The sequence below is a fragment of the Talpa occidentalis genome, unplaced genomic scaffold (genome assembly GCF_014898055.3).
Source record: "Talpa occidentalis isolate TD23 unplaced genomic scaffold, MPIMG_talOcc4v2.1, whole genome shotgun sequence".
Classification (NCBI taxonomy): Eukaryota; Metazoa; Chordata; class Mammalia; order Eulipotyphla; family Talpidae; genus Talpa; species Talpa occidentalis.
The window spans coordinates 112,537,177-112,562,947 of NW_026555331.1; the positions used below are offsets into that span (position 1 = coordinate 112,537,177).

At 37.4% G+C, this 25,771-nt stretch overlaps 1 protein-coding gene across 3 annotated transcripts in view; it reads left to right on the forward strand.

Moving 5' to 3' along the window:
• Nucleotides 1-21,637, forward strand: part of ABCB1 (ATP binding cassette subfamily B member 1) — an 84,692-nt gene extending 63,055 nt beyond the window's left edge. For 2 of the 3 annotated variants that reach the window (XM_037510590.2, XM_037510584.2), the window contains 9 exons: nt 233-316; nt 4,623-4,826; nt 6,870-6,970; nt 8,475-8,615; nt 9,818-9,974; nt 10,435-10,632; nt 16,410-16,616; nt 18,280-18,426; nt 19,379-21,637. In XM_037510590.2, the coding sequence (XP_037366487.1) occupies nt 233-316; nt 4,623-4,826; nt 6,870-6,970; nt 8,475-8,615; nt 9,818-9,974; nt 10,435-10,632; nt 16,410-16,616; nt 18,280-18,426; nt 19,379-19,582 (1,443 nt within the window). In that variant the 3' untranslated portion in view covers nt 19,583-21,637. The remainder of the gene's footprint in view (nt 1-232; nt 317-4,622; nt 4,827-6,869; nt 6,971-8,474; nt 8,616-9,817; nt 9,975-10,434; nt 10,633-16,409; nt 16,617-18,279; nt 18,427-19,378) is intronic. The other variant, XM_037510575.2, reaches the window with a different exon arrangement.
• The last annotated feature ends 4,134 nt before the right edge of the window (nt 21,638-25,771 follow it).

Here is a 25,771-nt window from a genome sequence, read left to right on the forward strand (position 1 = left end):
TACAATACTTGAAAACCACGTTTGGATCAAAATAGGAACTCAAAAATGTTTGTTGATAAATGAAATAACGTTTACATGTTTGTCTATCATGTCCTTTTCTTGTGTATTGTCAAATCTCAGTTATTAAATTCATTAAAAATAAGTGATCAGCAAAACTGACCCTGCCTCTACCCTCAGAGATCAGATTCCCAAACTGGGCTATAAGATAATAAACTCATTTTCTCTGCCACAGGATGTGAGTTGGTTTGATGACCCTAAAAATACCACTGGAGCATTGACTACCAGGCTCGCCAATGACGCTGCTCAAGTTAAAGGGGTAAGTGCTGGCTTTCTGCTGGTATTTGTCTTAATTGTCCATTTTAAACTCAGCAGGAAACCTATTTTCTCCTCACATGTCAGTTCTTATCATCATAAAAGAAATGTTGGACATTTAACCTTCACAATATATCATGTACCTTAAGGCAAAACTTAACTACTTAAACATCATGTACTGTATCATACGTAATTCCTCTGTTACTTGCTGTGTTATTCATGTTGCTAACAAGATAAATAAGGACAAATATTTAGAAATGGAAGTGTTTATCAACATATCATGTAGGCTCAGTCTGTTTTAATGCTCATTGAACAGAAACTAATTGCTAATGAAAAAAGAATTTGTGAAGTTGCTGTAAGAAAGTTTAGGTCCCACGCCCACTCTGATTACCTAGCAAATACATTTCAGAAGTGAAGGAAGAAAATCCTTGTAGAGTTGTATTATAAAATTGCACTATAAATCTTAGGAATTGTTTTATTTTTTTTTTTTTTTTTTTTTGTTTTTTTTTTTTTTTATAGAGGCATGTTTATTTATTTATTTATCTGTTTGTTTGTTTGTTTTTGTTTATACATGCACTGGGTACAGTCAGAAGCGCGGGAGGGTGAGAGAATTCACCAGAGCCAGAGCGGGGAGCAGAGCAGGCAGAAGGACCGAAGTACACTGCTGAGGGGAGCAGCGGGCGGCAGGAGAGGTCTGCGCGCCATGCGGGACCCTCCTCCGGTGGCCAGGGAGCAGCCGGGGATCGAACCGGCGCCGCAGAGGCCGCGGGCAGGTTCGCAACCCAGCGCTCAACCGCTGCGCCACCGGGGAGGCCCTTAGGAATTGTTTTAATACAATTTGAGGTTTGTAAAAAATAAATGAAGTTTAGATCAAATTGTATAGGAACTTGCAGAAAGAATGTGCACCCTGTGAAATAACTTTGAACTTCCTAAAATAAGCAACAGTTCTGTCCTATGGAGTCTACATAGTATGACAGGTTGTCCTAAGTGCTGTGTGAAAAAATAGCAGCAGGATATGGGAGAAGGGCATGCTGGTTGCCTGAAGAAAGGAAAGGTGCCTGCCCTGTACCTGTCTACAGAGGAATGCACTAAATAGAAGTGTCAGCAAGTGTGCAGACCCTAAGGCTGGAACATTTTCACCATTTCTCCCAGAACAGAGAAAGGATAAAATGGCTAGATTAAAAGAATGAGTCATAGGAGTGAGGTTAGTATTATGTCTGAAGTCAGATATGAATCCATTTTAGGGTTTTGAATGCAGGAATGACATGATTTGAAATTTTTAAAGACCACTGTGTGAGGAGCCAAGGGTGGTGGCAGAAGATCTATTGCAATAATTGAGAAGAGGCATGATTGTGTTTTAGGCTATGATGGTTAGAGTGAAGATGATTTAAAAAAAATCAGCTGGATGCATTTTAAAGGTACAGTAAACAGAATTGTTTGATTGCTTGTGGGCTATAAAAGAAAGGGAATTTCAGAATGACTCCACAGTTTTTGACATGCATAACTAAGAAAATTGAATTGCTTTTAAATGAACTGAAAAGCTTGTTGAGAGAGAAGGTTTGGGGAGAAGTGAGAGTTCTGTGTAGAACATGGTACATTAGAGATCCAAATGGAGATGGCAGGTACATTTGCAGGACTGGAGTTTAGCATAGAATTTTGGTCTCGAAATAAACAGACTTTTTTTTCAGTGCTTTGGTAACTTAAGACCCAAGCTGGAGACAACCAAGAAAGGATGTGTAGAGAGAGAAGATGATAATTCCTGGGCTTTGAGGTCAACACTGTGAGGAACCAGAAAAGAAGTAGAAGAATTGGCCAGTGAGGGAGAAGAGTGGTGTCCTAGGGAAAAAAAAATGAAGAAAGCATGTGAAGGAGGGAGCAATCTAGCATATCAAATACTGTTTATGAGCTTGTGAGATGACCAAATATTTCACAATGCTGTTCCCATGTGGAAGTAAGTGCTTGTGGTTGTAATAAAAATGGTTTCAGAATGGCAGGAACAAAATCTAATGTGAGTGGGTTCAGGAGAGATGGGAAAAGAGGAATAGGACAAAGTTGGACAAATTGTTAAACAATTTCTGGTAAATGGTACAGAAAAATGGGGATGGAGGAGAACTTAAGATATTAGTCTTTTTTATTTTAAATTTAGATTTCCATGGGAATGAATCAATGAACTTAGGCTAAATCCATTTTGCTAGCTCTCTGGAAGAGCCCTTTTGGAAGATAGTGAAAAAAGCAAATGAGAATCATATAGTAATCAAAAGCAACTATGTGTTTTTTTAATAAGTTTTTCTGGGAGAAGGTGATTGAGGGAAAGGTGAATTTAAATGTTCTAATTTCAGTCCATCTGGTGGGTATTTTGAGGAGGAAATAAATAGCAGGTTAGGAAGACACAGGGATGGGAGGAGGGGACCAAGTAGGAGAAGAATAAAGACATCCAGGAGGATGGAGGTTATGGAGAGTTTTAGTGGGTTTCAAGCATTAAAACATGTCTTATTTTGCTTCACACTTGGACTGTGGTATTCTGAACATTGCCTCATCTTAGCTCTACTGTTTGAAATGAAAATTATTTGGTTACTATAGTACTAACTACTACATGCTCTTTCATTCGTTGTTATCCTCAACTCTGGTGACTCCCACTCAGTATGAGAAGTAGACACAGGAGAATTAGTCTTTAAAGTATAGGACCAGTAACCAATGCAGTATCACCTGAAATGCTAAATCAGATTAAGACTGATTCTAACCTTCCAGTTTAAGATTCTAGATCTTTTAGTTCACCTTTCATGTACACTAGAAAATGTACATTAGCAATGAGTCTGTCATCTTTGATCCATTTGACTTGTTTCTGTGACCTGATTACATCCAAAGCTGAACATTAGTTTGTCTGAAAGGTTATTGCCAGGGTATGTGATCTGAAAGAAAACTGCAGGATATTCTTCCAGTTAGCTGCTGTGGGAAATCAGTTCTAAGTAGGTTTAGTGGAAACTGAGACCAGGAGCTATCTTGCAGACCCTTTCCAAGTTATAACCTTTGACCTTCAAATTGAAAGTATACAATATAGAGTGTTGAATTTGAAGACAACTCCACTCTTTGGCTTACGCCAAATTTGGCTAAGCATTTCTTTAATATAAGTTAAGTAATTGCATCAAATAAAAATAATTTTTCACTTATTTATTTTCTTATTGCTGCTGTTTCTTCTAGCCTTGGTACAGTCCCCTACAATGGTAGGGCCTGCTGCCATTGTAGCATCATAGAGGCTGCTGGTAGTGGAAGCACTCTTTCCTTCTCTAATTGCTGATGTAGTGTCTATAGCACATGGTGTTGAATGATATCATAGGGTTGGCAAGGGGTGGGGCTTGTAAAGTACTCCATCCTAGAATTCAGAACTTAGAGAATCTGGTACCTGCTCATTTTAGGAGTTGGGTGAAATTTTTCCAAATTCACAGAAGTGGAAGGCAGCGATTATCCTAGAATGTAGTCCAACCCCACTCATGCAGTAGAAGTTTTGGAAGCTGAAAACAATGTGAACCATTTGCAGAGAAAGCAGATCTAGATATCAGAGTAGGAATTTGAAATGTTTTGAGGGCATTGAGTGTTTCCAGGCTAAAAGAGTTATAGCATAGTGGACCGAATTGAATTTGTAGTTTGACTTCTGGTTTTTGACTTGGGAGTTACTGTATATTAAAAATTCATGCCTCAGGCTCCCTCTGTCATTCAACTTAAAGTTTCTGATGCCTGCTACTCCTACATTCTGTAACTTTCAGCACTGTGTATTTTTTACCAAGCAGTTGCTGGTTAAGGAAACCATAAAATGTCAAATAGACCAAGATATATTTGAATGTCCTTGCAGACAAATATTGGACTTAAATTATGTAGTTATGCATCTAATATTGGAAATTTTCTCAACAGTTCCAGTTTAATGTAGTTGCTGGCCTCTTTTATCTTGCTAATTTGCGGAGCTTGCTTTAGGGATCATGGTTTTGTCAATGAACATTCTCTTGATATTAAAAAATCTAAAGAAAGAGAAGTATATGCTTGACCTCTGAATTAGTGACTTTGAATTACTGACTTTCAGTAATTCAGTATTTATTATGCTTTCAGCATTTATTATAAAGTCATGAAAATCTTCATTTTGGAAACTAAGTAAACTTCCTACAAGTAAATCTTAACTTTTTATTTCGTAGCAGAGAAGGTAATTAAAAGGTTTTCATGATACTGCATTGTCTTACATAATCCTTAAGAAAATATAAGCTAGTATTTTAAAAATAGTATAAAAGTGTCCCACTAATAGATTTTGTTTGTTTGTTTTGCAGGCTACAGGTTCCAGGCTTGCTGTAATTACCCAGAATATAGCAAATCTTGGAACAGGCATTATTATATCCTTAATTTATGGCTGGCAGTTAACACTTTTGCTCTTAGCAATTGTACCCATTATTGCAATAGCAGGAGTTATTGAAATGAAAATGTTGTCTGGACATGCACTGAAAGATAAAAAAGAACTAGAAGGTGCTGGAAAGGTGAGTCAAACTAATGATAATTGCTTATCTAAGAAGAGTATAATATTCTAATCAGTGTTGCTCTGTTACTGCAACTGACTGTGCTTGTAGAATGGTTGTTATTATTATTTTTATTGAAGTACCATTTGTTTACAACCTTGATAGTGTTTCGGACTCATAGGATTTTCTCCTTCAGGTGTGGTCACCATAGCCCATCCACCTCCAAAGCACCCACAGTCCTCAACTATAATCCACTGTGCTCTCTCCTCACCCTGTTCTCACCTCTCCCCCTCCCATTCCTCTTCCCAGTTTGGATGCTTCAGCTCATAGTCAGTTTTCAAGGCTTGCTTTTTAAAGTTTGTCTTTGCTTGACCCTTTGTTTGGTTTCTCTGTATTTCACATATAATAAGTGACACCATCTGGTATTTAACTTTCTCCTTCTGGCTTATTTCACTTAGCTCGCAGAATGTTTTTATAACCATTCTCAAAACAATCTTATCTAACACTTGTTCAGCAATTTGGAAGCTGAAGAAAAGTAGCAAAATAAAGTCTTAGGCTCACAGACTGGCAGCTTCCTTCATCATACTTTTCTCTAGTTTCAGGTTGTCTTTATACTCTTCCTCCCTCTGTCCTTCCCTATTCCCTCTCATGCTTTCTCTGCTTTTTCTTTCTTTCAATCAAGATGAAATGTACTCTTTTTATCGAGGAAAATAATTTTATGTAATTACATATAATGGAGAATATTAAAATATGGAAAAGTTCTAAATATATTTTTATTTACTTTATTAAATTATTTTTATTGATGTGCTGGTTTACAACACTGTTGTAAACTGTATAGACTGAAATTGCATTTTGTAGCACTGGTATTTTTTTTTGTATTTCCTACAGCCTTTTTCCCAGGCTTCAAAAAGTGTTAAGGGATGCATTCATCCTAATCGCATAGCCTTGTTGGATGTTATACTCAGTTAGAACATATTTGAATGATAGAATCTTTCTGGAAAATAAATTGGCAATATGTGCCGTGATGCTTACAAATTCATTTATTCCCTTTGACCTGGTAATTTCACTTTTAAAAACTTCTCCTAAGAAAATAATTCAAAAAAATTATTTCTTTCTATATAAGGATGTTCATTGCTCCATCATTTTTAATAGACAAAAAGTAAAAAAAAAGAAAAAGTCAAGAAAAAGTCAAAACTAGCAAGTTGACTATAGAACTGAGGCATACAACAAAAAAGTGGGCAGGAGAGGGGACAAAATATGGGAGGGATGAACACAAGGAAATATGGTGATGGTTCACGAGTGATGCAGTGGTGGGAGAACTAGAGGAGGTACAACGATGTAAGAAAAATAATTAAAAAAGACAATTGTTCAAGTTCAACAATAAAGGGATACTTTATTGGGATGCTTTATTTGGTTGGGAAATTAAGTGACCTATAAAAAATCCCATTTTAATGTATACTTACTGATCTTAGAAAATACTCTTATTTGTTAATGTAAAAATTAATGCTATAAAGTCAAGTATAGAAGTTGATTGCAATTTTGTTAAATATGTGTATTTTTAGAAAAATAGTATGTAAGCTAATAGTTAAAAAAAAACACAATATGTAACTTTTAATTATGTATCTTTTCAATATTTTCCAAATATTCTTTAGTTGTCATGAATGACAATCGTAAAGAGAAAAATATAAGCTAACATTTTAAAAATATATAGAATAACTATAGCTTAAAATGCGACCATCATAGGAAAACAAGCACTTCAACAGACGTAAAATGCTGGGTTCTCAGGTGAATTTTGCCACTGACAGTTAATGTGATTTTAGATAAGTGCATTTATTTGTCTTAGCCTTGGCATCTCTTTCTGTAAAAAGGAGGTTGAATTAGCCATATTCCTTCCAGATCTCAAAACTAGATTTAATAGATTGCTTATTACCATTTTTCAGAGCAAGGAAACTTATATAATAAATATGTAAAAGTAAAAATATACTTATTAATCTGTTTTATGGAACTTAAATTTATTGCCAATTGCTTTTGTGCTTCTTACTGAATGGGGTGTCTGCATTTCAGATCGCTACTGAAGCAATAGAAAATTTCCGAACTGTTGTTTCTTTGACTCGAGAGCAGAAGTTTGAATATGTGTATTCACAAAATTTGCAGGTACCATACAGGTAATGACACTGAAAAGTGGGAGGGAAGTGTGAGGAATTTTTCAGTCATCAGATTTCTTTCTACGAAGATTACTTTAGCCAGAGGTAGAGAAAAAAGTGTAGAAATTACTAGAAAGAAACCAATAGAAAAGCACTTAAATTTATATACAAGACTCTGACCTAAGGCAGGAATGTATTCAAGGTAGAATCAGTAAGAATGAATGGGCAACTGATGGGAAGAGGGTATTGAGAATGATTCTCATGCCACATTTGGATAATGAGCCTATTATTTGCTCTTGTTCGGAATGAGTCCTTTATGGAACATGACATTTGAGTTATCTGTGGGACACTAAGGTACTTCCTGTATTTGTCTGTCCTTCCTCTCTTTGCTTCTCCTTATGTGGACACCTTCTCTTCATCTTTTAATCTCCTTATCCAGTGAGGCTCTAAACTGTGATCTGAGCATGAGCCCAGCCTCTCTGATCCTCAGTTCCTTCTATGATAAAAGGAGAGAGCTAGACCTTATCAGCAGGTTTTCAGTTTTAAAAAAATGATAGAACTTTTTTCCTGAAAAAAAATTCATTTGAAATTTCAAATATATAAAACAGACAAAAGCAGAATTAATATGACTGAAGCAGGGCCTCCCCGGTGGCGCAGCGGTTGAGCGCTGGTTCCGCAGCCTCTGCAGCACCGGTTTGATCCCCGACATGGCGCGCAGACCTCTCCTGCCGCCCACTGCTCCCCTCAGCAGTGTGCTTCGGTCCTTCTGCCTGCTCTGCTCCCCACTCTGGCTCTGGTGAATTCTCTCACCTTCCCACGCTTCTGACTGTACCCAGTGCTTGTATAAATAAATAAATAAATAAATAGATAAATAAATTTAGTTTAAAATATATATATATATGACTGAAGCAGGAGTAGGGGCCCAGAGAGAGGGTTGCCCACTTCTAGTGTGCTCTTATCTTCACACTGCCAAGTTCCATGTGGCTCAGAAATCCAAGATGTTAATTCCTTTGTAGAGTTTTCTCTAAGTCCCCCAGAGTCTCCCTGTAACATGTTAATTCATGATGTATGTTCATTGCACAAATGACTCCTGGGTCTCCAAGGGTGAGAAAATGCCTGATTCTGCTGTATCATCTGTCTTAGTTCCAGCATCTTGTAAGTGTTGCTAAATGTTTGTAGACTGCATGTTTACTATAGAGTCCATAGATGTTATCTATTCAAGAGTGGGTAGGGTGTTGGGGGGATGGAAGGAATTTACATAGTAGTCCCTAACAGGCTCTTAATGTTTTAATTGATTTTAACACACTTTGAGGAGTGATTAATCTTCCACTAAATATCAATACACTGAGTCTCAGAGAGTAGGCAGTTTCCTAAACTCTCAAGAGTGGCAAAGGGAGTGCCAACCTTAGATTTTTGGAAACAAAATCCATTTTTATCTGTCATGTCCCACTGCTAACCTAAAATAGGTTACATTTTAAGGACTGAGAAATATAAGTCCAGTAAATTTCAAATGTCTTCTTTGCAGAAACTCTTTGAGGAAAGCACACATCTTTGGCATTACATTTGCATTCACCCAGGCAATGATGTACTTTTCTTATGCTGGCTGTTTCCGGTTTGGTGCATTCTTGGTGGCAAAGCGGATTATGGAATTTGAGCATGTTCTGTTGTAAGTATTCAGTTAATGTTTACAATTAATCTCTAAAAAATAAAATCAAGGTAAACATTCTTCATACCTGGATAAAAAAACCTCACGGTGAGGCTTCATGAAGAGATTTTGGTAATTCAGAAAGTATCATTTTACCTCTGGGTGTCCCTGTGTTATTATTGAGGCACCCTATTTCATTTAAGGAAACAGTGACTTCCCCTCCCGCCACTGCTGAGTCACATGTTTGACCTTTCCAAATGTATGATTGTGTAGGGGTGGTGAGTCCATTCAGGAGTTTGTGTTTGGGAAGTCAACCTTCCAAGTAAAGCAAAGGGGAGACCTGTCTGAAAAGCAGTGCATTTATTAAAAAAAAAAAAAAATCCCACTGGTTTACGTGTTAACAAGTATAAATAAATCCATGAGATTTATTTAGAGCTGTTTAAAAAATATATATACCTGTGCTACATTCACACAGGCATAGAGTCCAGAGGAGCGGAGCGATGGGCTCATAGTATTGTTCTGGGAGTCAGTTCCAGGTTCATTATTTAAAAAGGCACTTTGTTTCTAGAAGTGTTATGTGAAAGGAGTTATCAAAGGAGCAAAGTCTTTTAAACAATACTCCAGTTCTTGAAGACCTGTCTAAGACCTGTCTAATATCTTATTTTTCTTCAGTTTGAAAAAGGACTTTCTAACAATAGCCTTAATCAAACTTGCTACTTCCTAAAACAGAGGATGGAAGCCAACTTAGGGGAAGTGCCTGGGCATAAACACCAGGAGTTGACTTTGATATCCTGCCTTGTCTGTCAGCAGGGTTAACTGGTCTTGTTGTAGTGGAGGGAGTGGGGTGGGGAGAGAGAGGCAGAGAAAGAGCACACAAGGTCCCCTGAGTCATAGGCTTGGAACTGGCAACAGTCACTTCCATCACATCCTGTTACCCAAAACATGCCACAAGGTCAATCCAGATTCAAAATGTGGGAAAACAAATTCTACTTCTTAAATGGAAAAACTGCAAAGCCATATAGCAAGAAGGTGATAATGCAGAGAAAGATAAAAAATGGGGTCATTTTGTAATCCATTTATCATATTGACATGAATTTATTAGAAAAGAGTTTTTTCCCTCTGTTTTGTGATTGTCAGAGGCAATACTTTCTGGTTGTGGAAGTGTCAGTTTTCTAGCATTATAGTCATAACTCTTTCTGCATGTTTGGTCTTGGTTTTTTCAGGGTCTTCTCAGCAATTGTCTTTGGAGCCATGGCAGTGGGACAGGTCAGTTCATTTGCTCCTGACTATGCTAAAGCTAAAGTGTCAGCAGCTCATATCATCATGATTATTGAAAAGGTTCCTCTGATTGACAGCTACAGCACAGAAGGCCAAAAGCCGGTGAGTTTGATGTTTTGATTATGTGATCAGCTCCCAAACGATGCATGAAAGTATTCCAAGGACAAATTTAACAAAACATATGCTTTATTTGCTGATGATAAAATGAAACTTTCTAGATAGTGGGGCCATTTTAATAAATGTAAAAATATATACTAACATCTGGCAGTTGTGTGCAATCAAGTTACAGGTAATAGGAACACTGTCCACTTTATCAGCAAAGCCTATTCATCAGAGTTATGTGTTGAATTATTAGTGGGGAACAGATTCTAGTTATTGGATTTGTGTTGTGTTAATAATATGGTATAAAACACTGACTCTCTTAGATCTTATTAAATTCTAGAAGTTACAAATGATGCCCAATTATAATACAACCTGTGACACCTGGTGGTAAGGGGGTTGTGATACGGCATGTTTTCGGGGACTGCAGTGATGAATTTTACTGTTACTGTTTTGATTTTAGAAAATGTTGGAAGGAAATGTGACATTTAATGAAGTCGTGTTCAACTATCCCACTCGGCCAGACATCCCAGTGCTTCAGGGGCTGAGCCTTGAGGTAAAGAAGGGCCAGACACTGGCCTTGGTGGGCAGCAGCGGCTGTGGGAAGAGCACGGTGGTCCAGCTCCTCGAGCGGTTCTACGACCCCATGGCGGGCACAGTGGTGAGCACACTTTTATGTTGAGCTACTTCAGGTTGACATCATCTTAATGCCTTGATTCTGATCTCTAAGCCATGTTTTTTTTAAAACCTTTAAACATAGTTCCACTTAAAATCTTGCATCCTAGATAGGTCTCCAAGCTGTGTCATCTGCTTCAGCCAGATTCTCCAGCCCCTGTCTCAGCACAGCTCCTTTACCCTCCTTTGTGAGCTGTGTTTTACTTCCCATCTCCCTTCCATTGGTCAGATTCAGTTTACACAATAAGGTCCAGCAAAAATGAAAGTAGCCAGAAAGAGGAAAGTGCTAAGTGAGACTGGTAAATGGGAGCCAAGAATGAGAAGTGTTTCAAGGAGAATTGTATTATATACAGATGTTGATTTACATTGATGTATACTCCTATATAATAGTACTGTACAATGTCACATCAATTAAAAAAAAATTTAAGGTGCCAGATAGTCAACAGTGACAAATGTCATGGAGAGAGAGGGTAAGATGAAGACAAAAAAGGATTTTGACAATAAATGGACTACTTCTAACATTTTTAATATTCTCAGTGAAGCAGGGTATTAGAAAACAGTTTAGCATGGCTGAGGTGTGGTTAGAAGGAGAAATTGAGACTAAATGAATATAAATGATCAGAAGATCAAAGGTGAAAGAAAGGCAAATTATTGTGCAACTTTGTGTGAGAAGGCAGAGTTCAGGGGAGAATGTGTAGGAATTTTGAGTGTTTTTATGGCCCAGGATGGGACAAAACCATTGAAACATCTTCTAAGGAAAAAAAAAAGTTTAACAAATTTGGGGAGTGGATAAGGCATATAAAGCTTTCCCTTTTGTTTCCCAAACTGAAAGGAGAAGTGAATTATCAGACTGATTCATTCAGCTTTTGACAAAGCTTTTCTGAATGCCTGTCACCCTGTCTTAGGTGCTAGGCATGAGCAAGGAGTCTTGAAGGGGCTAATTAAATTTTAAATGACTATAAGGCTTTTTTTTTTTTCACTCCCTTGTTTTATATTTTCTGTGAATTCTGATTTTCTGTTTCATTTTTTTTTGGTCACAGTTTGAACAAAGGATTCTAAATGAAGACCTCTGTAACAATTTTAAGTAGTTAGGAGAAATGTAGTAAAAAAAAGCTGAAAGCTAAAGTAGTTAGCTTTCAGACACTTGATTATGGTCCCTAACAGATATTTATTAAGTGGTGTATAAACATTGAGCTGTAATGAGTTACATGCTCACACAGACATTAACTGAAGTGGTCAGGCATATATTTCCATAAGTTCAAATAAAGAAGATGCACTTAGACCTGGTTTTTAAGAGACAAATAGAACTGGTTGCATAAGGCTGTAAAGGTGAGCAGTCAAAATGTCATTTGAGGGCCTCCCTGGTGGCGCAGTGGTTGAGCACTGGGTTGCGAAGCTGCCCGTGGCCTCTGAGGCGCCGGTTCCATCCCCAGCTGCTCCCTGGCCACCGGAGGAGGGTCCCACATGGCGCGCAGACCTCTCCTGCCGCCCTCTGCTCCTCTCAGCAGAGTACTTCGGTCCTTCTGCCTGCTCTGCAACCTGCTCTGGCTCTGCTGAATTCTCTCCCTCCCGCGCTTCTGACTATACCCAGTGCTTGTATTAATAAATAAATAAGTCTTAAAAAAATAAATAAAATAAAATAGGAGTAATAAAAAAAATAATATTTAGGAAAAACAAGTCATTTGATACTAGAGAAGAATGTGAGCATGGTTAATAATGATTTCCCAATGCAGCAAATAAACCAGTTTCACTGACATAGAGGGATTAATTAATGATTCACAAACTTCTTTGATTATAACCCATTTAGGAAGGACAAAAAAAATCTCATAGTCCCCCTACCTCACTCATCGTTACTTTAGCAAAAAAAGCAGCACCAGTGCTAAACAATACCATAATCAAACAGGAAAGTAAAAAAAAATACTCTTCATGTACTTAAAACACAAGGAAAGCATAATTAAAATAACATGGACCAATTATAGTTTATTGTACACACAGAAGTTGCTCTAGATTTTTCAAGTAGATAGGTATTTAACAAAGGGAAATTATTTAGTGGCAAAGTGGAAATAAAAAGTGAAAGCAAATGTGTGAAGACACTCAAATCACACCACTATAGCTCTGTCCCAAAGCAGGAAGTTACTGCAATGTATCCAAGTGTCACCATAGCATCAAATCTTAAGAACAAGACCGGAGTCTGGCTACTGCAAAAACTCTTGCCTGCTGAAACAAAAACTCTTGTCTGCTGACCACTGCTGCTAAAGGAGAACTGGCCTTTCCCTCCCAGATTTTGCACAGTGCATCTCACTGCTAGGATCTCAATTCCAGAAACAGAAGGAAGTATGGGAAATAGTTGTTAGCCCTCTGCTCCATAGAAATATGGAAAGGTAGATACAGAGAATGTAGAAGTGAATGCTGACTGCATAGGAAAATAGCTATTTCAAGACAACACTTGACAGTGCACTAAAAACATTATCCTCATCTATTGCAGGAATGTGGTTATCTGCTCCTGAGCATTTGCACTTGAGCTTTGGGACACTCCCAAGTAGTGCATGGCAGCTAGACTTCCTAGTGGAAGTGTCCCTAATATATGCTAGTAAATGTGCCAAAATTTGTGTATGGACATCAATTAGTGACCTTTTGCAACTCAGTTAGTAGGCTGCTAATAGTTACTTCTTATTGCCATGTAAAAATGATCTGTGGGTTTGAGTATCATTTGATCATAAGAGCAGTGGACTTCATCTTGAGGTCAGGAAATACTCACAACCATCATTGGGCCCTGATTCATACTTTGAGAAACATTAATCTGAACAGTAATTCCCAAATTACTGTTGGGGTGGATCAAAATGGCCTAGTAGCTAATAAAGAATCCAGCCACCTGACTCATTCAACTAACCTTTTAAATTTTTATGAAGTTCCCAGTTGATTTCTGATAGCAATCATGGTTGAGAACCACTAAACTGATAAGTTTGAAATGTTTAGGTGAAATTATGGAGAGTATTGAAAAATGACACATAGAGTTGTATAGAAAGGAGATTCCAAGTTGTATGAGACCTGAAGGTTAGATAATTTTAGGAACTATAGTTGAAAGGACATAAAACTTTGAATGCAAAAATGAATATTTTCCTTGAATGAAACAAAATGCAACAAAATTTTGGAACCTTAAAGATTCTGTTCCTTTGCTTTTTTTGGCACGTTGTTAACAATGCTTACACAAAAGAACTTCCTGACTCCAGCCTGGCAACACTCCCACCCAGAACACTGTTCAACTCCCAGCATTCACCTGCAGTTGAGGGCCCTTAAAGTTTAAGCATGACCTACAACATAGTCAGTCCTCACTATTTTATTTATAGTTGTAATTTTAAAGTACTTCTAGCATATTTATTTAACAGCAAGCAGTGGATTTAATAATCTACATTAGAGATAGCTATCATTTTAATTTGGCCTCACATTATTATTAGCAACGTGTTTGCTTCCCTTGTCATGTTTTTATGTAGGTCACTATCTTTTGAACAGTTTTCAGTGATTCCCCAGAATTCCTTGGGCCACCCTCTGACCACCATCCTTGCCTCAACAACGAAGCTCTGCTTTGATTGGTTTTATATTTGGGTTTCTAAACATGTTTTCCCTACTGAAAGGAGTCTTCAGCCAATACAGGTTTTAAATAGTTTGCAATTCCAGTGTATCATGTGGAGATGAAGAGGCCCAGGAGTTAGTATATTCAGTCTTAGTGGTATAAACCTGGGATGGGGGGCAGGAAGCTCCTTCTTTCCTCAAAATTTCTATTTCTCAAATTCTGCATTACATCTAACAAGAGCTACTATTTTGCCACATTCTTGTGTGATTTTCCTGCTTGCCTCTACCCTCTATTTTCACCTTCACTTCACACTGTTAGGCAGCCTGGAGGATAGATGCTTAGAATAGTCCCCATGGCAACTGGGCTTGATAAGGTGAGGGCTGTGCTTTCCAACCTTGCATTGCTGGCTCCACAAACAGAAACTCTCTTCCTACAGCAAAGATTACACCCTAACCCTGGACAGCTGTCTCCCTGAGGCATGCATTCAGGCGCATGGAATAAAAAATATGTACATGACTCCGTATGCGCTCATCACCACTAGTAGAAAAGCTCAAAACTCAGTCACGGATGTCTTCTTCAGAGGAGATGAATGGCTCTCCCACTCGAATGCCAGAGTTCTCTTGCAAAGTGGATTTTTGTGGCAGATTTATCCACCTGCATCAGAGAGCAAAAAGGATTTTTATCAGCAAGGAGTATCCCCAATTTTGTGCAGGATAGTCCAGGGTGCCAGGTGACTAGAGAAAGGCATTCTCCTTTGCCTTCAGCCCAGCATGATAGACATCTGTTCATCCTTTCACATACCCAGCCATCTATCTGATATCCCTCATTGTTCCAGGTACATAAGACACAGTTACCAGTCGTCTGTCCTTGAGCATATGTGCCCAACACTGTCCTAAATGGCATCCTCTCATGATCTCATTTAATCCTTAATTCTAAGAGCTAGGAATTATCATTCTTGTTTTGCCTTCAAGAAATGGAGAGAAATTAATTCACTTGTCCAAAATCAGCTACTTAGAGAGAAAGCAGTCACCTTACCACCCTCACTTTTATTCCATTTAACTGCTATGGTTCATTCCTGAAAAACTTGATCCTAACTCAGGTCAGATCCAAACCCTGACTGACTAGCTGTTATGAGGTCATAGTATTTATTTATTTCTTCTGTAACCTTGACTATTCTTTCTGTGAAAAAAATGATACATAAGAATAAGGATGTTGGGCTTCCCTGGTGATGCAAGGGGTTAAAATGCAGCCTATGAAGCTATCCGCAACTCCTGAGCACAAGTTCCATCCCCAGCCAGGGAGCAACTCACAAGCTGCAGCAGACCTCTCCTGACTCACCCTCTGCTCCCCTTAGCAGTGTATTTCAGTCAGTCTGCCTGTTCTGTTCCCCACTCTGTCTCTGGTGAATCCTCTCACCCCCCCCCCACCTCTGGCCTGTACCCCAGTTCTTGTATGCATAAATGGATAAATCTTAAAAAAAAGAATAAGGATGTCAGGAAACATCCTAGATATATAATGTACATATTAATTTCTTGTGAGTACTGTAACCAATCGCCACAAATTTGGTGGCTTAAAACAACATGAATGTATTATCTTGTTAAGTTCTGGAGGTCACATGTCCAAAATGGGTTTCACCAGACTAACTGTGTCAGCAGGGCTGTGTTCCTTCCAGAGGCTCAGGTAGACCATCCCTTTTCTTGCCTTGCCTAGCTTGTGCCCCTCCTCCACATTTAAAGTCAGTCTTTCTCACTTTGTACCACTCCACACCTCCCTGTCCCATATCCCTCTCGTATAGTTAAGGATGCTGTGGCTGCATGGGGCCCACCAGGAAAATCCAAGATAATCTTATTTTGAGGTCGGTTTACTGGAAACCTTAATTCCATCTGCTACTTTAATTCCTCTTTGCCATGTAACATCACATACTCACAGGCTCCATGGATATCTTGGGGTGAGTGGACATTATTCTGTCTACCATTTTCATGTATCAAGAACCAGGGCTAAGACAAAGGAAACATGACAAATTTCTGGAAGCATACAGTTATGACCTTGTTCAATTGAACTTGAAAATTCAAATTAAAAAAGAATTTAGTAGTTTAATAACTTGGCAATTTTAATGTATAAAATAACAATATTAAATTTTATAAATTTAAAATGTGCTATACTGAAAGTAATCTGTGAACTTTTGTTTTCAGCTCATTGATGGTAAAGAGACCAAAGACCTGAATGTCCAGTGGCTCCGGGCACAACTGGGCATTGTGTCCCAGGAGCCCATCCTGTTTGACTGTAGCATTGCTGAGAACATTGCTTATGGAGACAACAACCGGGTTGTGTCACAGGAAGAGATTGAACAGGCAGCCAGGGAGGCTAACATACACCCTTTCATCGAGACACTGCCTGATGTAAGTATCTCCAAATGAAGAGCCCAGGAACCTATGGCAGCTTCCTTGGCCTATAGTTTTATTTCTAAAGAGCTGGTTTCCCAAAGGTAAAGAGAAGAGCAACCAAACACAAACACACCTATATATAAACATCTAGCCTCACTTCCTATCTCATTCAACATTAAACCCCCTTTAATAATGACAAGGTCAGTGGTTCTTAATGTGTGGACATGGACCAGCACATTCAAATTACCAGGTAACATGGTAGAAATGCAAATTTTCAGGCTCAGGCTCTATACCAGAATCAGAAATTTTAGAGGTAGAATCTAGCATTCTGTGTTTTAATAGCCAAGCGATACTAAGAATTGAGAACCATTGGTTAGGGGTTAACAAAGACAATGCAGAGAGTAACTATTACCTAGTTTATTAAGTAGTCCTTGCCTCTGGCATTTGTGTATCATAGGGACCCAAACTTTCTGGGCCTCTGATCTCTATCATACCCAGCACACCTGTAGACATCTCTCCTCAGTTGTCTAGACAAAGAGAAAGAAGACAAAATCACTGAAGTCTATTTCATTCTACAGACCCACTTCTGAGTAATTTGTACTAGGATTTACTCACTTTGCAGCAGGAGCCTGGTTGAGTGACCCTCTTGTTTCTAGTTTATAGCCCACCTCTGGCTCAACTGGATGAATACTGTATCAATACAACTTGGCAAACCTATACTCACACAGGACACATGTCCATGTGCCTGCTTCTGAGACAGCTGCAGCTATGAGATGGAGCCAGGCCCAGGCATTTAGTGGACCTTCACTTTTGGTTCTCACTTTATCTGCAGTTGGAGACCTCACTCTCAGTGCCATAGAACTTGAGGTGCCAGATACAGCAAATAAAAACCTGCAACCCTATCTAGAACATGCATGTTAAATTCAAACTTGGTATCAGGGTCAGAAGCCTGGGTTTGACTAAAATTTCAGCCTGACAAGGCCTGAAAATAGTAACATAGCATTGTTTTCTAGGTTACATATAAGTGACATCTTGTTTTTCCTCGCTCTTACATGGCCCTTTTAACTCCCATCATATTGAATAGTGACAATTATCCGTTGTAGAAAACAGTATGTGAAGTTTGGGAGGATTCTAAAAACAAAAATTTAAAGAAGGAAATTTTGGCTTGTACAGTTAGATTATCAAAATTCTTTAACATCTATTAAAGTTCACGTGTTGGAGATAGTTTTATAAAAACAGGCACTAAAAGGCTATCATCCCAACAATTTCTTCTCTTTCTCACTTTAAAAGAATGCGGAGGGTGCCACCTGTTGGTTATAAATGAAATGAGCTTCAATTACTTTAGCAGAGCCTGTTCAAAGCAAATTTACTTTTTCTCACCAAGCTTTGTCCCAAATATAATGAAAACAGAAGACTGGAATAGACTAACATTGTAATGTTCTTTCTCATAAAGACATTAACTTGTTTACACTGAAAGATGACTTTCAAATGTCTTGTTTTCAAGAAGAGAGATCAAACCTGCTTTGAGAGCAATCTTGTCGTTTACACCTCTATAAACCCACTCTTAGCTTCTGAGCCTAAACTTTTTTGTGTGTATGAAAGTGTTTATGTTGTTTAGCACACTGTTTTTTTGAAATTTATTATCAGACTTTTCACAATAACAAAACCCTTTTTACAGAAATACAACACCAGAGTAGGAGACAAAGGCACTCAGCTCTCTGGCGGTCAGAAACAGCGTATTGCCATAGCTCGAGCACTGGTTCGAAAGCCTCACATTTTGCTTTTGGATGAAGCTACATCAGCTCTGGATACAGAAAGTGAGAAGGTAAGAATTTAAATTGGATTCATTGACAGTTGAGTCAGTTGTTCTTAAAAGATATACATTTATGCCTCAGTCTTCTACAGTAGAGAAAAAAAATTAGATATGTTGATTGTTACTTGTGTCAGCTTTCAGTGGAATTTAAACACTTTCAAGAGAATCAAGATGAAAAATGCAAATTAGACATATAGTGCATAGAATCAGTTTGTATTTACCTAAGAAACTTCATTCAAGAAGCGTATTTCCCATTTCTACTGGCAACTTTTCCTCAACTACTATATGAAAATGTTGGAGGATAATGCAATGTTAAAATCTGTCAGTACTGTAAGATCAATATTAATAATCATTTTCAGTTTGGAAAAAAAATTGAATATTCAGGCACCTGAAAGAGAAACTAATTCCCTATTTTAAAAATACTAGAATTTAAAGATACTGTTTTCAATCTATGTGAGGCCTTTCTGAATGTGCTGCAGAGCTGGAGTAGAAGGCTGCTTTGAAGGATGTTCTGTGGCTAGAACACCAGCAAATGTTTTAAAATTATTAAATATACTTTGCCTCCGACAAATGTTCTGGGTACCCGATCTCTGTCATACCCAGCACAACTGTCAATATCTTTCCTCAGTTGTCTAGACAAGAAGAAAGAAGGCAAAATCCTCTAAGTTCTGTTTCTGTCTAAGGACTTACTTCACCTGAGTGATTTGTACTAGAATTTAACTCACCTTAGTAAGGTGAGGTAATTATTATTGGATGGATTAACTCCTGCCTCAGACCTAAGCCATATTAGTTCAATATTCTGCTAATGTGACAAATCCCTTGCTTTGTGAAATCTGTGTTATATTTCACTGACACCATTGTTAAAGAACCTATTGTGGAGAAATTAATTTTGAGGCTTACTTTTGAGGAGGAATTAAAGGAAGAGGACTATTTTTGCCAGAATTAATTTGTTGTTTTTGAACAGATTGTCCAAGAAGCCCTGGACAAAGCCAGAGAAGGCCGCACCTGCATCGTCATTGCTCACCGCCTGTCCACCATCCAGAATGCAGATGTGATAGTGGTATTTCAGAATGGTAAAGTCAAGGAGCAGGGCACGCACCAGCAGCTGCTGGCACAGAAAGGCATCTATTTTTCCATGGTCAGTGTTCAGTCTGGAGTCAAGCGCTAGTGAACTGTGACCATATGAGTTGTTAAATACTTTATATTTCAGTAAAAATATGGCATTTAATCAGAGTGAAAATGGAGCTACCCATTTAACATTTCCTGCCACAATTGAAGATCATTCCACCAAGTTCAGAGTCTTCAGACTTTATTCTTTAAGAAACAGAAAGAACATCACTAAATGGAGTGAAATAGTGTTTTCTAATTGTGTCATAAAATTTATAGAGTAATTCAAAGTAGATTTTGTTAATAAATGTGTAATTTTTGTTTATATTTTCTTATTTGGACAGTAACTGACTGCCTTGCTAAATGACTATAGAAGTAACAAAAAATATTTTATGTTTGCAGTAAAGTGCCTGTAATAAAACTAAACTTTCATATGACTGAAGTCAACATGTCCAAAATATCTATAGATATAATCTCTCTCAAACGCAATATTGCCTATAATTTTGGGGGCTTGTTCCAGTTGATTCTGAATTTCCATGTTATGATGACTCTCCAACCACACAGACAGATACAAGATTGTGGGGGTTTGGTTGGGACAAAGGATGCACAGTTGTGAAGTGTATACTCTGTCGTACATGAAATACTTTCCATTGTTTTTATAAAGGACTGACTGTTACAGGATGTTAATATATTTCACTTTAAAAATGTAATTTTTTTCTGATTTGATAACAAATCATTTTACAATAATTGATCAGTTTCCAAAGTCTATCTATCTGGTTGCAGATGTTTAAAAACTCATAATTTTAAACATATCATTATGCAAACAATGAAAGAGAACATATATCAAATAAAGATTAATTACAAACAACAACTAAAAATTAATATTGAAAGGCACAATCTAGGAGCAATATTTGCCATATTATTATAAACAACTGACATCCTTAATACATAAAGAATTTGAAAGAAAAAAATATCATCACCTCCAAGGAAAAAATAAGCAAAAGATAAGGTCATAAAATTCCTAAAGAAAAAAATATATAAGAGAAAAACTGTATTATCTCAATAATAAAGAATACAAGGTAAAGCCACATACCCCTGAGAAGTGATGGTCACATCATGGTGCAATTAAGGTGTCACTTATTTTTGTCTTTCTCCTCAATAAACAATAACTTTTGTCCATAAACAAAAGTACCTTTGTGGGAGCTGTGGAATCTGGCACCATACACCAAAGAAGTTGAGAAGAGTTTCATCCACTCCTGAGTTGATAGACAGACTTTGGTACTGACTGCAGACCCTGTAGTAGTCCGTGAATAAGCTTTTGTCTCTTAGCTTTGATCCAGGAGCCCCTGGAAGACCCTGTCTTAGTCACCCATGAACAAGAGAGTCTTTATGGAAGTCTAAATTTTCACGGAAGTTGCAGGTTACTATTGAAGGGGTAAAAATGTGAGTATGAATGCACTGACAAGAACAAGAAAACCAGTTTGACTTTACTCATACCACCCTTCTCCCAATACTCACATCAGTGCAGAGACATTTCAGCCATGAGTTCTCTTGCAAGAGAAAAATGAGTGCATATGAGTGAATACCTGATTTCTTTAGCTGTATGGAAAATTGCCAGAAAGGCTCATTTCTGTCTCACCCCATCCAGAGTACTAAATTATGCTCTAAGTGACACTGTGTGGGTGAGAGTTAACTGGGAGAGTGATACATAGGACTCTCAGAAGGCATTCAAGGAATGTGGAGCCTCCTAACTGTGTTGTGGACTTTATCAAGAAATCCCTCTTCCAAGAGCTTCTGGAAATGCCTTGCCTATATATGCATCCCATTTGCCACCAGCACCCCCATTGCCTCACCCATACACATACACTGTCACCCTGTGGCCAGTTCTCTGTGCATACTACTAATGAAAGTGGTAAGAGTAAGATTTCACAGACAGCAAGTGAGCATACACAGAAGACTGGCCTGAAACTGTGGGTCAGAGAGAGACCACATACCTGAGCTTTAGTGCCACCTTTAGAAAATCTAAAAGGAGGTAATTAGTTCATGATCTGGTGCATTATGGGGTCAGGAGAAGACATATAAGCTTAAGAATTCTGCCACAAGAGGGAGTAAAAAGCATGGATCAGTTGTATCCAAATATCTGAATGACTCCAAATCACTGGCAGGACTGATAGGTGATATTTCTCTTCAGAAGTCAGTTAATAAAGACAGAAGATGAATGGTACCTCAGTGGGAACATGGCAGTGCAAAACTGCAAGGAACATAAAAAATCAAGGAAACCATGCCACCAAAGCATCATAATAATTTTCCACCAATTTACTCCCAAAGCCCAAAATAGATTATTTTAAGGAAATTAATGAGCTGTAGTATAACAATTGATTAAACAAAATCAGGAAATGAATACACCAGCAAAATGAGATTAACAAAGACGTAGAAAATACAAAAAAAAAATTTTGGAGCAGAATGAATAAAGTGAAAAAGTAACAAAAAGCATCAATAACAGAAGAGATCCATCAGAAGAAAGAATCTGAGAGAGGAGGTATGAAATTATCCAGTTAGAGGAGAAAAAGTAAAAAGAATGGAAAAGAGTAAAGAGAAGCTGCATGATGTGTGGAATACCACCAAAAGAACTGACATATCTTACTGGGTTTCTGGAAGAAGAGAAGGTGGTGGCAGGATCTGATTAAAAGAAATAATGACTGAGAACTCAAACTGATGAGGTATAATAATTATGTTAACAAAATTCATAGATCACCACACAAAAATCAGTATTCTCTCCATGACACATTACAATAAAACTGTCAATAATTAAAGACAACAAATATTGAAAGTAGCAAGGGTGTGGGGCAAAAGCTTGTGTCTTACAAGAAACCCCCATAAGGCCATCAACAGATATCTCAGCAAAAACAGGAGAGTGTGGGATGGTATCTCCAAAATGCTTACAAAATAAAGTATCCTGCAATCCAGGAATAATCTGTCCAGCAAAACTGGACAGAAATAAAAGAGAAAAACTTCCAAACCAATGAGAGCTCAGGGAATTCATCCACATTAGACCTACCTTGTAAGAAATACTAAAATAAGTTCTTCAAACTGAAATGAAAGGATGAAATGAAAGGATGTATATATAAAAATATATACCAAAACCTATGAGAAATAGCAATAGCAGTTCTTTAGAGTGAAGTTAATAGGTAAATGCCTATGTTAAGAAACAAGTAAGATCTTAAACAGCCTAACTTTCTGACTGAAGGAAATGCAAAAAAACAAACTAAGCCTAAAGTTAGCAGCAGGAAAGAAATAACAAAAACTAGAGTGGAAATAGAGATCATAAAAACAATAAAAAAGATCAACAAAACTAAGGTAACAACTGACAAAAAATTAGCTAGACCAAAACACACACACACACACACACACACACTCTCTCTCTCTCTCTCTCTCTCTCTCTCTCTCTCTCACACCTTGAATAATTGAAATCAGGAATGAAAGCTGAATGAAACACAACTGATACCACAGAAATACGAAGGCTCATAACAGACTGATATAAACAATTATACACCAACAAAATGGAAATTTCAGGAGTATACAGATTTCTAGAAACATGTCCTTCCCATATATAGTAAGGAAAAAAGAAAAGTCTCAATAGATGAATAACACGTAAGGAGCCTGAATCAGTAATCAAAAACCTCTCAAAAAGAAAAGCCCAGGACCAGATAGTTTCACTGGTGAATTCTACCAGCTATTTAAAAAACAAGAATCTTTTTCAAACTCTTCCCCAAAAAGTAGATGATGGAACATTTCCAAACTCATTTTATGTGGCCAGCATTGCCTTGATACCAAAGGCAGAAAAATATACGATAAAGAAACAAAAATACAGGCCAGTAAGCCTGATGAATATAGATGCAAATGTTCCTGACAAAATACTAGCAGAACTTAACAGCACATGAGCACTGTACACCATGACCAGGAGGGATTTATCCCTGTGATAAAAGGGCAGTTCAACACATGCAAATTAATAAATGTGACACACAATATTAATAGAATTAAAAATCACAATGTCATTTCAATAGATGCAGAAAAAGTAGTTGACAAAATACAACATCTTTTCATGATAAAATTCAACCAAATGAGCATAGAGAAAATAGAGTTCATATATGACAAGCCTACAAGTAACATCATAATGATGAAAGATTGAGAATTTTGCTCTAAGGATCAGAAACAAGGCAAGGGTGCCCACCCTTACCCCTCCTATTCAGCATAGCACTGGAAAGTCCTAATCAGAGAAATGTGGCAAGAAAAAGAAATAAAGAGCATCCAAGTCAGAAAGAAGCAAACTTATCTTTGTAGACAGAATCATACAGAGAAGATTCTAAAGACTCCACCAAAAATTTTATCTTTGTATGACTTATTTCACTTACAATAAAGCTCTGCAGGTAAATGTATGTTGTCACAGGTGGCAGGATTGCCTTCTTTTTATGACTGAATAGTATTACATTGTGTGTTTGTGTTTGTGTTTGTGTGTGTGTGTGTTGTATACACTAAATATATACCTATATCTATCACATTTCTTCATTCATCCATTAATGAACATTTAAGTTGTGTTCATAGTCTGGTTAATGTGAATAATGCTCTGATAAACATGGGATTGCTGTGTTCATTTCCTTCTGATATATACCACATGTGAGATTGCTGGGTATATGGTAGCTATGGTTTCAATTTTTTGAGGAACCTCAATATTGTTAAGATATCAAATTTTTGATAATTTGTTTCAGCTGACTTGGGAAACTTGATAAAATCCTCAAAACATGGAAACTAAAATCAAATGCTTTTACTTAAAAAAAAAAATAGAGGCTCTAAGTTGGGCCAGTGAAAACAGAGAACAGGTAGCTTTAAGAAACATCAATAATCTAGATGTGAATGATACACGATGAGAAAAAAATTGCTAAGGTAAGTTTGTGACATTGTTGAAGATGAGGTACTCTTTCAGGTAGAAGATGAGTTATTCATATAACTTGAAGATGACAGAGTAGAAGACATTTGGAAGTGTGACCTTCAGAGTACTGACTAAACACATCTGGGTCCCAGGATGTGCTGATCACTTGAGTTCAACTCTTTTATTCTCTTAGTTCCATGCTAAGATTATCTAGCTATATTCAATTGTAAACAAAGATGGGCCTTCTATTTGATTCACCAGAATCAACTTCTGGATTTGGACCAAAGTATGCTTCATTCTGTTTCCTGACAAACAAAGCAGCTATTTTTTCCCAGGTTTCAATAATAAGATGTCTTTTTGACTTTTTTTTCTTTTATGTCTCTATTTAAGATACCTGCTCCCAATTTGTGAACCCCCTGAGAAAAAGGACTGTGTCTTTGTATCACTTTGTTCTTGTGTTTAGCAAAGTCCTTGGCATATAATAGAAGTTAAGTACTCTTTTGCCAACTTTTGTTTGTTTTTTTTTTTAATCTCATATGCATCTTCCTCTGGGTCAGTTTTGTTTTATCACAAATTAGCATCTGGAAAGTCCTTTGTTAATAGAGGATCTATTCAAAAATAGGAAGAGAAGTCCATCAGTACTAAAGAGACCTGTGACCCAGGCTTGCTCATTCTACAGGAAAAAAAAAAAGGAAATCCTATGGATGTCGTGTCCATAATTTTGTAAAAGAAAGCAAATTCTAATTTTTAAGAAACTGGAATTGGTGAATGATAGTATTGTACTATGTCAATGTCCTAGGTTTGATTTTGTACTATAATTACTAATGTTTTCACTGAAGGGAACTGGATAAAGGCTACTACACATGTCACTACAACTCTTGCAACTTCCTGCGAATTTATGCAGTCACGTATAGCTTAATGATGGGGATGTGTTCTGAGCAATACATCATCAGGTGATTTTTAGCATTTTATAAACATGATAAAGTATATTTACATAAATCTGGATGGTGTAACCTATACACTCCTAACCTATACATTCCTAGTATTGCCTTTTGGGACCACAGTGGTATTGGTCATTGACCAAAGTGTCACTAAGTGACACATAACTACTTATTTCACAAAAGCTAAGGAAAAAATAGAACAAGATGGTTACACATGGTTACACTTTACTTAAAGATGTGTTATTATTGATTGATAATAATTTGGGTTAAAATCTGAAAAAAATGAGGTATTAGACAGGAAAAGGTATGTGTGGGGGGCACAATCATAGGGAAGAAAGTAGAGGAAATACCTTCTTCAAAGAACATTTGAAGTACAAAAAGA